The sequence below is a fragment of the Haliotis rufescens genome, unplaced genomic scaffold (genome assembly GCF_023055435.1).
Source record: "Haliotis rufescens isolate VD_foot unplaced genomic scaffold, xgHalRufe1.0.p SCAF_35, whole genome shotgun sequence".
Classification (NCBI taxonomy): Eukaryota; Metazoa; Mollusca; class Gastropoda; order Lepetellida; family Haliotidae; genus Haliotis; species Haliotis rufescens.
The window spans coordinates 4,791,439-4,805,506 of NW_025964057.1; the positions used below are offsets into that span (position 1 = coordinate 4,791,439).

At 46.4% G+C, this 14,068-nt stretch overlaps 1 protein-coding gene and 1 long non-coding RNA gene across 3 annotated transcripts in view; one reads left to right on the top strand and one right to left on the bottom strand.

Annotated features, from left to right (window-relative positions):
• Positions 1–6,645, top strand: part of LOC124127404 — a 48,909-nt gene extending 42,264 nt beyond the window's left edge. For both annotated transcript variants that reach the window (XM_048381050.1, XM_048381051.1), the window contains exons 4-5: positions 5,138–5,548; positions 6,228–6,645. In XM_048381050.1, coding sequence (XP_048237007.1) covers positions 5,180–5,548; positions 6,228–6,578 — 720 coding nt within the window. In that variant the 5' untranslated portion in view covers positions 5,138–5,179 and the 3' untranslated portion in view covers positions 6,579–6,645. The remainder of the gene's footprint in view (positions 1–5,137; positions 5,549–6,227) is intronic.
• On the bottom strand, positions 3,753–4,643 carry LOC125372093. Its single transcript, XR_007217966.1, has 3 exons — positions 4,609–4,643; positions 3,885–3,957; positions 3,753–3,794 (listed from the first exon to the last, which is right to left on the bottom strand). It is a non-coding gene; the product is annotated as an uncharacterized LOC125372093 (long non-coding RNA).
• Positions 6,646–14,068: the final 7,423 nt, after the last annotated feature.

A 14,068-nucleotide genomic window follows, 5' to 3' on the forward strand; every position in this document is an offset into this window, starting at 1 on the left:
TGTGTTACACTTGACAGAAAGGGGGGTGAGGTGTATATGTTTTGGGGGGTGGGGGAAGGGCCGTATTGTGTGTTGTGTTAATGTTTGATCACAATGTGTTACACTTGACAGTAAGGGGGGTGAGGTGCATGTGTTTTAGGGGGTGGGGGAAGGGCCGTATTGTGTGTTGTGTTAATGTTTGATCACAATGTGTTACACTTGACAGTAAGGGGGGTGAGGTGCATGTGTTTTGGGGGAAGGGCCGTATTGTGTGTTGTGTTAATGTTTTATCACAATGTGTTACACTTGACAGTAAGGGGGGTGAGGTGCATGTGTTTTGGGGGGTGGGGGAAGGGCCGTATTGTGTGTTGTGTTAATGTTTGATCACAATGTGTTACACTTGACAGTAAGGGGGATGAGGTGTATATGTTTTGGGGGGTGGGGGAAGGGCCGTATTGTGTGTTGTGTTAATGTTTGATCACAATGTGTTACACTTGACAGTAAGGGGGGTGAGGTGCATGTGTTTTGGGGGGTGGGGGAAGGGCCGTATTGTGTGTTGTGTTAATGTTTGATCACAATGTGTTACACTTGACAGTAAGGGGGGTGAGGTGCATGTGTTTTGGGGGAAGGGCCGTATTGTGTGTTGTGTTAATGTTTTATCACAATGTGTTACACTTGACAGTAAGGGGGGTGAGGTGCATGTGTTTTGGGGGGTGGGGGAAGGGCCGTATTGTGTGTTGTGTTAATGTTTGATCACAATGTGTTACACTTGACAGTAAGGGGGATGAGGTGCATGTGTTTTGGGGGGTGGGGGAAGGGCCGTATTGTGTGTTGTGTTATTGTTTTATCACAATGTGTTACACTTGACAGTAAGGGGGATGAGGTGCATGTGTTTTGGGGGGTGGGGGAAGGGCCGTATTGTGTGTTGTGTTATTGTTTTATCACAATGTGTTACACTTGACAGTAAGGGGGATGAGATGCATGTGTTTTGGGGGGTGGGGGAAGGGCCGTATTGTGTGTTGTGTTATTGTTTTATCACAATGTGTTACACTTGACAGTAAGGGGGGTGAGGTGCATGTGTTTTGGGGTGGGGGAAGGGCCGTATTGTGTGTTGTGTTATTGTTTCATCACAATGTGTTACACTTGACAGAAAGGGGGAGGGGGGGAGGGGGGGGGGGGGGGTGAGGTGTATGTGTTTTGGGGGGTGGGGGAAGGGCCGTATTGTGTGTTGTGTTAATGTTTTATCACAATGTGTTACACTTGACAGTAAGGGGGGTGAGGTGCATGTGTTTTGGGGTGGGGGAAGGGCCGTATTGTGTGTTGTGTTAATGTTTGATCACAATGTGTTACACTTGACAGTAAGGGGGGTGAGGTGCAAGTGTTTTGGGGTGGGGGAAGGGCCGTATTGTGTGTTGTGTTAATGTTTTATCACAATGTGTTACACTTGACAGTAAAGGGGGTGAGGTTTCACGGGCTAGCAACGTTTGAAGGAGTCTCGTCATTATGATCACTGTCAGGTTTAGAATTGAGACTGTATAAGTAGTGTTAGCAGTGAGTGAGTGAGTTAGTTAGGTTTTACGCCGCCTTTTCGTGATGTTCCGGGGGGCACTAGACATGGGCGCCTTCCGCCTGACGAGCGACCACTTTAACCACAAGGCGGCCCGACCGCTCCTCTACACCCGAATAGTCTGGCGACCACTTAAACCACAAGGCGACCCGACCGCTCCACTAGTCCAGTATAGTCTGGCGACCCGACCGCTCCACTAGCCCCGTATAGTCTGGCGACCACTTTAACCACAAGGTGACCCGACCGCTCCACTACACCCGAATAGTCTGGCGACCACTTTAACCACAAGGCGACCCGACCGCTCCACTAGCCCTGTATAGTCTGGCGACCCGACCGCTCCACTACACCCATATAGTCTGGCGACCACTTTAACCACAAGGCGACCCGACCGCTCCACTAGCCCCGTATAGTCTGGCGACCACTTTAACCACAAGGCGACCCGAGCGCTTCATTACACCCGTATAATCTGGCGACCACTTTAACCACAAGGCGACCCGACCGCTCCAGTACACCCATATAGTCTGGCGACCACTTTAACCACAAGGCGACCCGACCACTCCAGTACCCGCGTATAGTCTGGCGAACACTTTAACCACAAGGCGACCCGACCACTCCACAACACCCGTATAGTCTGGCGACCACTTTAACCACAAGGCGACCCGACCGCTCCAGTACACCCATATAGTCTGGCGACAACTTTAACCACAAGGCGACCCGACCGCTCCATTACACCGGTATAGCCTGCCGACCACTTTAACCACAAGGCGACCCGACGGCTCCACTAGCCCCGTATAGTCTGACGACCACTTTAACCACAAGGCGACCCGACCGCTCCACTACACCCGAATAGTCTGGGGACCACTTTAACCACAAGGCGACCCGACCGCTCCACTAGCCCCGTATAGTCTGGCGACCACTTTAACCACAAGGCAACCCGACCGCTCCATTACACCCGTATAGTCTGGCGACCACTTTAACCACAAGGCAACCCGACCGCTCCATTACACCCGTATAGTCTGGCGACCACTTTAACCACAAGGCGACCCGACCGCTCCACTACACCCATATAGTCTGGCGACCACTTTAACCACAAGGCGACCCGACCGCTCCACAACACCAGTATAGTCTGGCGACCACTTTAACCACAACGCGACCCGACCGCTCCATTACACCCATATAGTCTGGCGACCACTTTAACCACAAGGCGACCCGACCTGCACTAGCCCCATATAGTCTGGCGACCACTTTAACCACAAGGCGACCCGACCGCTCCACTACACCCGTATAGTCTGGCGACCACTTTAACCACAAGGCGACCCGACCGCTCCATTACACCCATATAGTCTGACGACCACTTTAACCACAATGACCCGACCTGCACTAGCCCCATATAGTCTGGCGACCACTTTAACCACAAGGCGACCCGACCGCTCCACTACACCCGTATAGTCTGGTGACCACTTTAACCACAAGGCGACCCGACCGCTCCAGTACCCGCGTATAGTCTGGCGACCACTTTAACCACAAGGCGACCCGACCACTCCACAACACCAGTATAGTCTGGCGACCACTTTAACGACAAGGCGACCCGACCACTCCACTAGCCCCGTATAGTCTGACGACCACTTTAACCACAAGACGACCCGACCGCTCCACAACACCAGTATAGTCTGGCGACCACTTTAACCACAAGGCGACCCGACCGCTGCACTAGCCCCGTATAGTCTGGCGACCACTTTTACCACAAAGCGACCCGACCGCTCCACTACACCGGTATAGTCTGGCGACCACTTTTACCACAAGGCGACCCGACCGCTCCACTAGCCCCGTATAGTCTGACGACCACATTAACCACAAGGCGACCCGACCGCTCCACAACACCAGTATAGTCTGGCGACCACTTTAACCACAAGGCGACCCGACCGCTCCACTACACCCGTATAGTCTGGCGACCACTTTTACCACAAGGCAACCCGACCGCTCCAGTACCCGCGTATAGTCTGGCGACCACTTTAACCACAAGGCGAACCGACCGCTCCACTACACCCGTATAGTCTGGCGACCACTTTAACCACAAGGCGACCCGACCGCTCCACTAGCCCCGTATAGTCTGACGACCTCTTTAACCACAAGGCGACCCGACCGCTCCACTAGCCCCGTATAGTCTGGCGACCACTTTTACCACAAGGCGACCCGACCGCTCCACAACACCAGTATAGTCTGGCGACCACTTTAACCACAAGGCGACCTGACCGCTCCAGTACCCGCGTATAGTCTGGCGACCACTTTAACCACAAGGCGACCCGACCGCTCCACTAGCCCCGTATAGTCTGGCGACCCGACCGCTCCACTAGCCCCGTATAGTCTGACAACCACTTTAACCACAAGGCGACCCGACCGCTCCACAACACCTGGCGACCACTTTAACCACAAGCGACCAAAGCCGCTCCACTAGCCCCGTATAGTCTGACGACCACTTTAACCACAAGGCCACCCGACCGCTCCAGTACACCCGTATAGTCTGGCGACCACTTTAACCACAAGGCGACCCGACAGCTCCACAAAACCAGTATAGTCTGGCGACCACTTTAACCACAAGGCGACCCGACCGCTCCACAACACCAGTATAGTCTGGCGACCACTTTAACCACAAGGCCACCCGACCGCTCCAGTACACCCATATAGTCTGGCGACCACTTTAACCACAAGGCGACCCGACCACTCCACTACACCCGTATAGTCTGGCGACCACTTTAACCACAAGGCCACCCGACCGCTCCACTAGCCCCGTATAGTCTGACGACCACTTTAACCACAAGGCGACCCGACCGCTCCACAACACCAGTATAGTCTGGCGACCACTTTAACCACAAGGCGACCCGACCGCTCCACTACACCCGTATAGTCTGGCGACCACTTTAACCACAAGGCGACCCGACCGCTCCACTACACCGGTATAGTCTGGCGACCACTTTTACCACAAGGCGACCCGACCGCTCCACTAGCCCCGTATAGTCTGACGACCACATTAACCACAAGGCGACCCGACCGCTCCACAACACCAGTATAGTCTGGCGACCACTTTAACCACAAGGCGACCCGACCGCTCCAGTACCCGCGTATAGTCTGGCGACCACTTTAACCACAAGGCGAACCGACCGCTCCACTACACCCGTATAGTCTGGCGACCACTTTAACCACAAGGCGACCCGACCGCTCCACTAGCCCCGTATAGTCTGACGACCTCTTTAACCACAAGGCGACCCGACCGCTCCACTAGCCCCGTATAGTCTGGCGACCACTTTTACCACAAGGCGACCCGACCGCTCCACAACACCAGTTTAGTCTGGCGACCACTTTAACCACAAGGCGACCCGACCGCTCCAGTACCCGCGTATAGTCTTGAATCAATCTGGTGTTTTCATATCACTAAGGTTATTATAATACTCCGAATTAGGCGTGCATGTTCATATAAATATATGATTATTGTAAGGTTATGAAATAAAGGTGTTTATCCAATTGTTATTGTCGAGATCAGAACATTGCTGCACCAGACAGCATGCTGTTATTTCTATTTATGTCTTGCTGCAGATGAACTGAGAAATATGTGTCTTCCAAACCCCCCATACTGAAATGGAGTCGACTGAGGTGGACCCCGACATCAGAAATGACATCGTGCAGCCGCCATCTTATGCAGAAGCTATCCGAACTCCTGTCCCACTTCCGCTTCCGCCATACCGACCAGTAGAGTTGCGCAGTCGATCACCCCCACCACCATACTCAGAGGTGATTGGTCAGATAATTCATGAAAACAATAGCCCTATACCAGCTCAGCCAATCAGATGTGCCTATCAATCCCTCGTAGCCAATGAGAGTGGACGAAGAGCAAGACATTCCCGATATTCGTCAGGTCGTTCCCGGAATCGTCACCCACCGACCTGGAGGACGGTGGAGCTACAGATACCCAGGACGTCAACTGATGCGGCCGAGAACCTTCTTCAGGTTTGTTACATCAGGTGCTTTCTGGGTAGAATAGGTCTTCAGCAACCCATGATTGCCGTAAAAGATTAACTTCAAAACACGATTGCTTAAACGCCTCACTGTAGCTCTCTAGCAGCAGAGAGCTGTAGTTTTGCTTTTTTTGACTCGACCTCGACTATCCACTGCATTGTGTCAAGGTTCGCCACCAGAACTTCGAATGAAACGATGCTAATAATAGGCGTCCAATCAAACTACTCTGAATTGCGAGCGGAATTATGTGAGAGGTCATGGATATGGGGACGTCATTTCACAAACGAAGCTATGGTAGTGATTTGGTTGAGGGTATTTATCATAACAGAATAAATAAATACACTAAATAATCGGGAATGTAATTCAGTGAGTGAGTGAGTGAGTTTATGCACCCGAAGGCGATTAGTGTTCCGAGCGTCTAAGGCCCCAAAACTTGCTGTACACACTTCACACCTGCCAAAAATCTGCGAACGTAGGTTCGAATCCTCTGCTCCTGGGTTTCACCAAAGTAGACTTTCTACTGTCCTCCCACAACAAGCTGACACTCCGGGATTTAACTGAAATTATGTTTAGAGTGGCATTAAACTCACTCACACACTATGTTCAGTGAGCTCTTCACACGGAAGTTGTTAAGTTAGGAGTTTACACTGCGTCTCTCTGTGTTGTGCAGCAGGTGCGACGTCCCCCCGGCTCCCTCCCACAACTGCGACTGCTCCGACCCCCACTGCAGGACCCTCGCCCCCTCCGGAACGGCTTTCCCACGGTCAACAACAAAAAAGTCATACACATCCTGGCGGGGGGGCTAGGTTTGCTTATTCCTCTCGGTGTCATCATTGCCATGGCAACCAAAGAAACGCCCCCCGAGATTGAGACATCGACCCAGTTGTTGTCGACGCCGTCGATCTTCTACATGAAGGGCCCCGGTGTGAACGTGGACAGTGTGCACGGCGACAACTTCCCGCTGGACAGGGCAGACAATGTACGGTTTAAGCCATTCAGGAGAAAAAGACGGACAGTCTGATGCTGTGTAGCCCTCGTAGTGTAAATAGTGATGGATGCATAATAAATGTGTTTTTTTATTAATAAAAGATGATGTCAGCTGTATCCTCTGCAGGAATCTAATCCTGGATCCAGTGAGTGAGTGTTGTTTTACGCAATACTGTTTTCCAGGCGTATAGTACTGCGGTTTGGCGATCAGTGCTGCACGTGCATGTCACGGTGAGCTCTGACGTCACCGTCACACATGAATGAACACCAGTCTCGCCGTAATCATCAATGTCATTACATTTAAACTGAATGGAGACATACGAAGTGCGGCGGCCCCTTGTACGATGAACCAGTATCAGTTAGACCTTGCATCACTGAGACAGCATCAGTTAGATGTAATGTATCTGTCTTAGCTGTGCCGGAACCAAGTGGCACATGATCCTGTCCTGCATCACTTCGGGCTTCCTCCCACATCAAGCTGACACACCGTATTAATGTACCTGACATAGCGTTCACAGCGGCGTTAAATCCAACTCACTCACTCCGTGGAGGGATTTCCGATATGAGCTCATTTTCTCCTTTCCCTAACGAGCGATTACCGCTCTTCAGCATACGGGAGGATAACCTGGGTTTAACGCTCCTTTGAAAGTATTCCTGATGTAGGGCGTCTCAGCTCAATGTTGGAGGAAAGCCTGTTGAGGACGCGACATCAAAGGGAGGCAACCCTGCAAATCAGCGCGCCTCATATCGCTGGGCGACCATGCTAACTCTTCAACATACGAAAATACGGTGTACATCAACTATTAATGTCTCCGTCGTGTATTATTAACAGTCACGTTGGACATATTCCAGTACACTTAAAGGATCTACATGTCTGTTTCTGGCGAAATATCAAAAGCAGTTTGTCTAAATCTGTTCCTTAAAGGCTTACTCTTGTTACCAATATACCGTGGCCATAAATATACATGTACATAAACACATGTGAGATACACGTACATGAACAAACCAGGTGGTATTGTTAAACTGGATATTGTCGTGTTAATAGTGAGAAGGCTAACAAAGGATTGGTGGATGGTGTCCCTTGAGGTCGCGTGGCCTGCCACAAAGATGTGTAGTTGTCTCGACATCAGGCCTCTGCATGGACATCTGTTTGGCCTGTGTGGATGAGGTCGCGTGGCCTGCCACAAAGATGTGTAGTTGTCTCAACATCAGGCCTCTACATGGACATCTGTTTGGCCTGTGTGGATGAGGTCGCATGGCCTGCCACAAAGATGTGTAGTTGTCTCGACATCAGGCCTCTACATGGACATCTGTTTGGCCTGTGTGGATGAGGTCGCGTGGCCTGCCACAAAGATGTGTAGTTGTCTCGACATCAGGCCTCTACATGGACATCTGTTTGACCTGTGTGGATGAGGAAAGAAAGCATCCATTGTGGTGTCACAGTAGTCTGCTTTACTGCAGGATGCATGTAACTTGTGTTGGGTTCGATTCCCGGTTCGTTATGATTATGTCTCTGTTTGTTAGTGTGTTTGTTTGTTGTTTAACGCCGCACGCAGCAATATTCCAGTTATATGACGGCGTTTTGTTAAAAATCGAGTCTGGACCAGACACACCAATGATTGATAGCATGAGCAGCCCACGCAATTGGGATACCGTGACATGCATGAACCAAGTCAGCGAGTCTGACCACCCGATTCCGTTAGTCGCCTGTTACGACAAGCATGGGTTGTTGAAGACAAATTCTAACCCGTATCTTCATGGGTCGATTATGTTTCTGAGTTTATTAGCACCATACTTTTGCTCATGGGTTTCACGTCTGTGGTAAACGTCTGGACCTGCATCACATTAGACTTTACTCCCGCATCCCACATCTCAAACGTCTTTTAATCCAACTCGCTCATTCAATATCCAACCACCCACCCGCCCAACCACTTACTCACTCACTTCAATTTCAGACATAACAAAGCATAAATGTCTGTCACTTCTTTCGGATATTTCCTGATCAGTCAGTGTATCCATTCCCATAACGGATAAATTAAACAACACCACGGCACTGGAGCTCACCTGGATATGTTGGCAACAGTTCAAAATGTCAACAAAGATACCCACTTAACAAAAGTTACTGTCAACATTGATATTTAAATGTTTTCTGCATAAACACCGAGGACTAAAAACTAACTAAACTCTAATAATTTAACTAAATATGACGTCATCATACATCATACATTCCCAGGAAAGTTAAACTCCGTCAGCCTGTCAGGGCCAATATGCACTTTGAGGGAATACAATAGCATGGTCATAAAATAGTCAAAATATTGTGAAAAGCGGAACACACGTGTCCCACAATTAAACAAATACGACATTTCATTACATTTTGTATAAAAAGGGGCCGAGTAATGGCCATCAATACATTTATTCAAAATGGCTGCTGTGGTGGCCATATTGAATGTCGGATTCATATCTCTTAAACAAAGTCAGGTTACATCATTGATGGGAACAATCATGTTAAGCTTCACGGTGCCAGTATTTCTGAAGTGCGAGGAAATGGTCAAAGACCAAAGGTCAAATAAGTTGCAAACTTAAAATATCGCTTAAAACGAAACATACTAGGTTACACCCCACTACTAACTATACACATATACCAAACTTCATGACATTTTAACCAGAAATGGCTGAGAAATGGATCTAAGAAGTTTCAGCTTTCAGTTTGGGAGAAATACAAACGTCAAATCAAGACCAAAATGTACAACATTTGATCAAAAATAAAATTATAAAACATATATTGAGCTACAAACTACACAAGTACCAAATTTCATCACATTTTGAAACCCAAAGGAATTCCGGGTCAGAATAGAATGCTGGTCATAAGAGGCGGTCAACTGGCCAGGTGGGCGGACTCGATGGCATGCTTGATTCGTACGCCAATTCCACCGGTCACTGGATTGTTTGGTACGTCCGTAGTTACAGAACCCATAGGGCGTGCGTCCTTCGTCACTATTTTGGTATAGGATAATATACAATGTTATTTCAACACACACACACAAACACACCCCACCACCACCCCACACCCACACCAAACACCCACCCACCCCCACCCCCAACAAAATGCAAATATCATAATTACAACTACCAAAGTTATATGTATAATTTTAGGCAGCTACCTTGTTCGAGGAATGCACTAGTATCCGTGAGCATCCACGTAAAGGAACAATATCCCATACGTCTGCAGCTGCACAAATAAACTTATTCCATGTCACGTGTCTCTGTAACAATGAAATATTTAAAATAAATATATCGTTTCGGGATATTATAACCCATGTTCGATTCTCAACTGATCACCTAGTTTGTTTCAGGTGTTTCACATAGGTGTCAAATCTCAAAGGTCAGCTGAGAAAGCCCACGTGACAACGTAAACTTTATGATGATTTACGTTTTGATCTTTTACAAGAAGCTTTTGCTATTAATAGAGATTTTTTTAAATTTAGGCAGCTTAGATAAATGTTTATTATGCAAGAGGAATTACTGAAACACATTTTAACTAAATGTCTATATTATATGTTTAAAAAGAAGACAAAACTATAAAAGTTAATTATCAATATTATTACAATTTTTGTTATTTAAAAAAAAGTAAAACATCAATTTTATTTTTGTTAGTATTGTGTGTGTGTGTGTGTGTATATATATATATATATATATGACGTCATTGATGGGGACCTATGGACGTGCAATGTGTTACTGCACGTGCATCCAGTGCAGCTGTACACAGCATGTGCAACTCAAAATTCGCTGTCACTTTGGAAAGCATGATCTGTGGTCATTCAAAAATTCAAAACTTCTCAGGCGCAGACACAAGCATATCACAAGAAAATCATGCCAAGATTGACAGCTGCACAGCGGCATGAAGCCATTGGAATGATCCGAGCGGGAATGAGGCAACAACAGGTGGCAACACATTTCCAATGCCATCGTAACACGGTATCGGCATTGGTGAGGCGTTATAAGAACACAAATGACGTTGCCGACCACCCACGTTCAGGACGTCCCCGAGTAACGACGCCAAGACAGGACAGATGGATTCGAGTTACACATCTCCGACACAGGTTCCAAACGGCAGTAACGACGTCCCAGATAATTCCTGGACTGCGCCGTATCCATCCCAACACTGTCAGGAATTGTTTACGTCAGTACGGGATTCGACCACGACGCCCTGCCATACGTCCCATCCTGACACACCGTCATCGAGTCAACCGTCTAAGATGGTGTCGAAATCATGTTCGCCAACCTCGAATATGGTGGAGAAATGTTGTCTTTACAGATGAATCGAGGTTCAACATTTCCCACAGTGACGGGCGCCAACGTGTCTACCGGCGTTTGGGAGAACGTTATGCACGCAACTGTATTGTGGAGAGGAATCGTTTTGGAGGTGGCTCTGTGATGATTTGGGGTGGGATAACAGCACGGCACCGAACCCCTTTGGTGGTTGTTCAGGGCAATCTCACCGGTGTTGGCTACAGAGATCAGATTCTGAGGCCTGTGGTCATTCCTTTCCTGCAACGTCATGGCCCGGGATTGAATTACAACAGGACAACGCTCGTCTTCACACGGCTAGGGTCGCAATGGATTTCCTTCACCATAACAATGTCATGTTACTGCCATGGCCTGCAATTTCTCAAGATCTCTCCCCAATAGAGCATGTGTGGGATGAAATGGAGCGCCGTCTGCGTCGTCTTCCACATCCTCCAGATAACGTCCGTGACTTGGCACAGGATTTGAGGAGGATATGGCAGGCCATTCCCCAGGCCTTCCATGCCCATTTGGTGGACTCCATGCGTCGCCGATGCACTGCTGTGATTCACGCACAGGGTGGTCATACCCGTTATTGACTTTGTGACTTTGTCGTTTGACCCCCTACTCCATTTTGATCTTCTGACGTCATCGTAACAGATGTTGTTCAGGTCCCGTTGACATTTTCTTATGGTCCGATCATTCAGCTGCTACAGCGTCTGCATCATTTTGTTCTTGCTGTGTTGTATTTCAATCCAGAATATATTTTCTCCGTGCACAGTTTCTTTATGTGGCTAGTATATATATACAGATTTGGATACACTTTCCTTTTATCCAAATCTGTATTTATGCTCTACTTTGTATTGAGCACTCTCTTCTGCAATTGGATCATACTTGTGTGTATAAATATATATATATACAATTTTATTTTTTATCTATCTATCTGTCTATTTATCTATCTATCTATACTTTTTTTACTATTGAACTAAATTTATAACCATCATGGGTATTTCCAAACAACGACACCAGATAAGCTTCCATCGTTCTTTTTGTCTGTTTCTTTAGGCTGAAGTAATGAATTAACAAGCGCTCTTTGTTGAAATCTTAATAGATCATGGGTAACCACTCAGTGTTCAAAAATGCGTAACAGATATTGCCTCAAAGTTTATTTAGCTGTACTTACAGACGGTAGCCCAGTCTCTTTTTCACGCTCAGTTGCGTTAGCGAGAAAATCGAGTCACGGCAGCGAGTGAGCTCTAGAGGGAAGTGTCAGACAGCCGAGAAGAAGCCAGAGATTAGTGCCCCTTTAAAGAGACGCCGTGCTACCTTTATATGTCGCTCTTCTTCAACCCTCATTTTTGTGTCGAATAAAATTCAAACTGCACTACGCACACATATACACTCCTCAGTTTAGAATACTGTGGGAATTTCCCTGTTTTGTTTGGTCTTAACATCCATTGGCATTTTAGGCCAAGCCAAATTACTGAAAATGACCTTTGAAAATTGGGTACATTGTAAATGTCGCCATCTTTTTTTCACATTACAAAATCACAACTCACGGGGTTATTTACAGCATGTTTTGAAATATAAATTTCGGATATTTACTCGGAGAAAATGAAATGAATTTAAAAAATAGCATATTCGTGATAACGGGTATCTGTCTTTTATCAAATCCCCAATGGTGATTCAAAAACGTCACCGATAAGCCTAGAATCGTTTAGAATATTTTGGGAAATACGCAAACACGAACGCCCAAGCGAACTTTCCGCCATAGTTGTTAGTGTTAAAAAAATCACGTTTCACGTATACCCATTGGCTCACCGATTTCAGAATATGCGTGGGAAGAGAATCGTATGAAGAATTAGGGAACTAAAAATAGATACATTGCAATGGTTGATATTTTCAACAGAAATAGTCAAAGTTTCCGTCCTGTGTGACGCCATGACTGACGCAAAATCACACAAAACGACAACGGTATTTTTCGGAATTTCTGACTACTTGGTGTCAATGAAAAATATCACAACAAAATATGCAACCACATACGAGTCGCACAACACATTTCTATTTTGTCAGCAGTCACATCATATATTTTACGAGTAGTTCCTGGTTTTGTGCAATTGTTGGCACAACAACCAACTTTTAAACATAAACCTTTTTGACGTCATGGAATGGAAAGACAAAGTTAGGATTTTTTTCAATGCGACATTTATATTGTATGCGTGGCTCTACATATGTCGACATATATAAATTTCCAACATGCGTATCTCGTTCAAATACCTGAGAATATTTTATTCGCTCAAAGTTTTCTGACAAGTGTATAATAAATATTTTTCTCGCATAGCACTATTTGGGCGTGTATTCGAAAACCTGCGAAATGTTTATGCAAAGAATACGTACTATAGACTACGTTTACTATTATTTCTCTTACCTGTTGATATCATGTACGTAAAATGTATGAAGACAATAATTTCCTACAATTAAGTACAATTTAAAGTTTGAAGGTGGCGCATCTAACAAAATGACTTAAAGTAGTTTCTGAATCCAGATTTGAAGTTGGGTGAAATGTATGTTATGTAATATGCACGTGGCAGTCCAGCAAGATCAGTTGACTGATCACTCCGCCCGCCAGGCCAATTAGTGGTTTTACAGAGGAGGGTATGTCCGAAAAGGAAGGGCAACCTGGGGAACTTTAGGGTTGCTTATTTAATTGTCTGGGAAATTTGGAATTTGGAATACCGTGTTATAGGATGGGGAACAAAAGGAGTTTGTGTGGTTGTGTGTGTGTGTGTTTTCAAAAAAAATAAAAAATTATATATTACTTTTTGGGGGGTTTGGGTGTTTATTTTAGGGTTTTAGCATGGTATAGAACGATTTTGTAGTTTATTAGATGCGGCCTAGTAGACCTGTTTTAATTAGGAAAATGCATTGAAGTTTTGTAGGTCGTTTAGTGGGTTTAGAAGTGTTGCCAGAGACATTTGTTTGTTATAGTTTATTGTTTATTGAGGGTTGTTCTGTGTTGTTGGTGTGTGCAGTGTAATATTAATAGTGCGTGTTCAGGTGTTTCTATTTGGTTACAGTGAGGGCATTTACCTGTTTGGTGCTTTCTGATTCTGTGGAGGTGAGAGTTTAGTTTAGTGTGCCCTATCTGTAATTTGATTATTGCCCTGTCGATTTTTTATTTATTTATGAAGAACTTTTGATTTTTTGAGTGGCTTTTGGAGCACCTGTTTTAGTTTACAG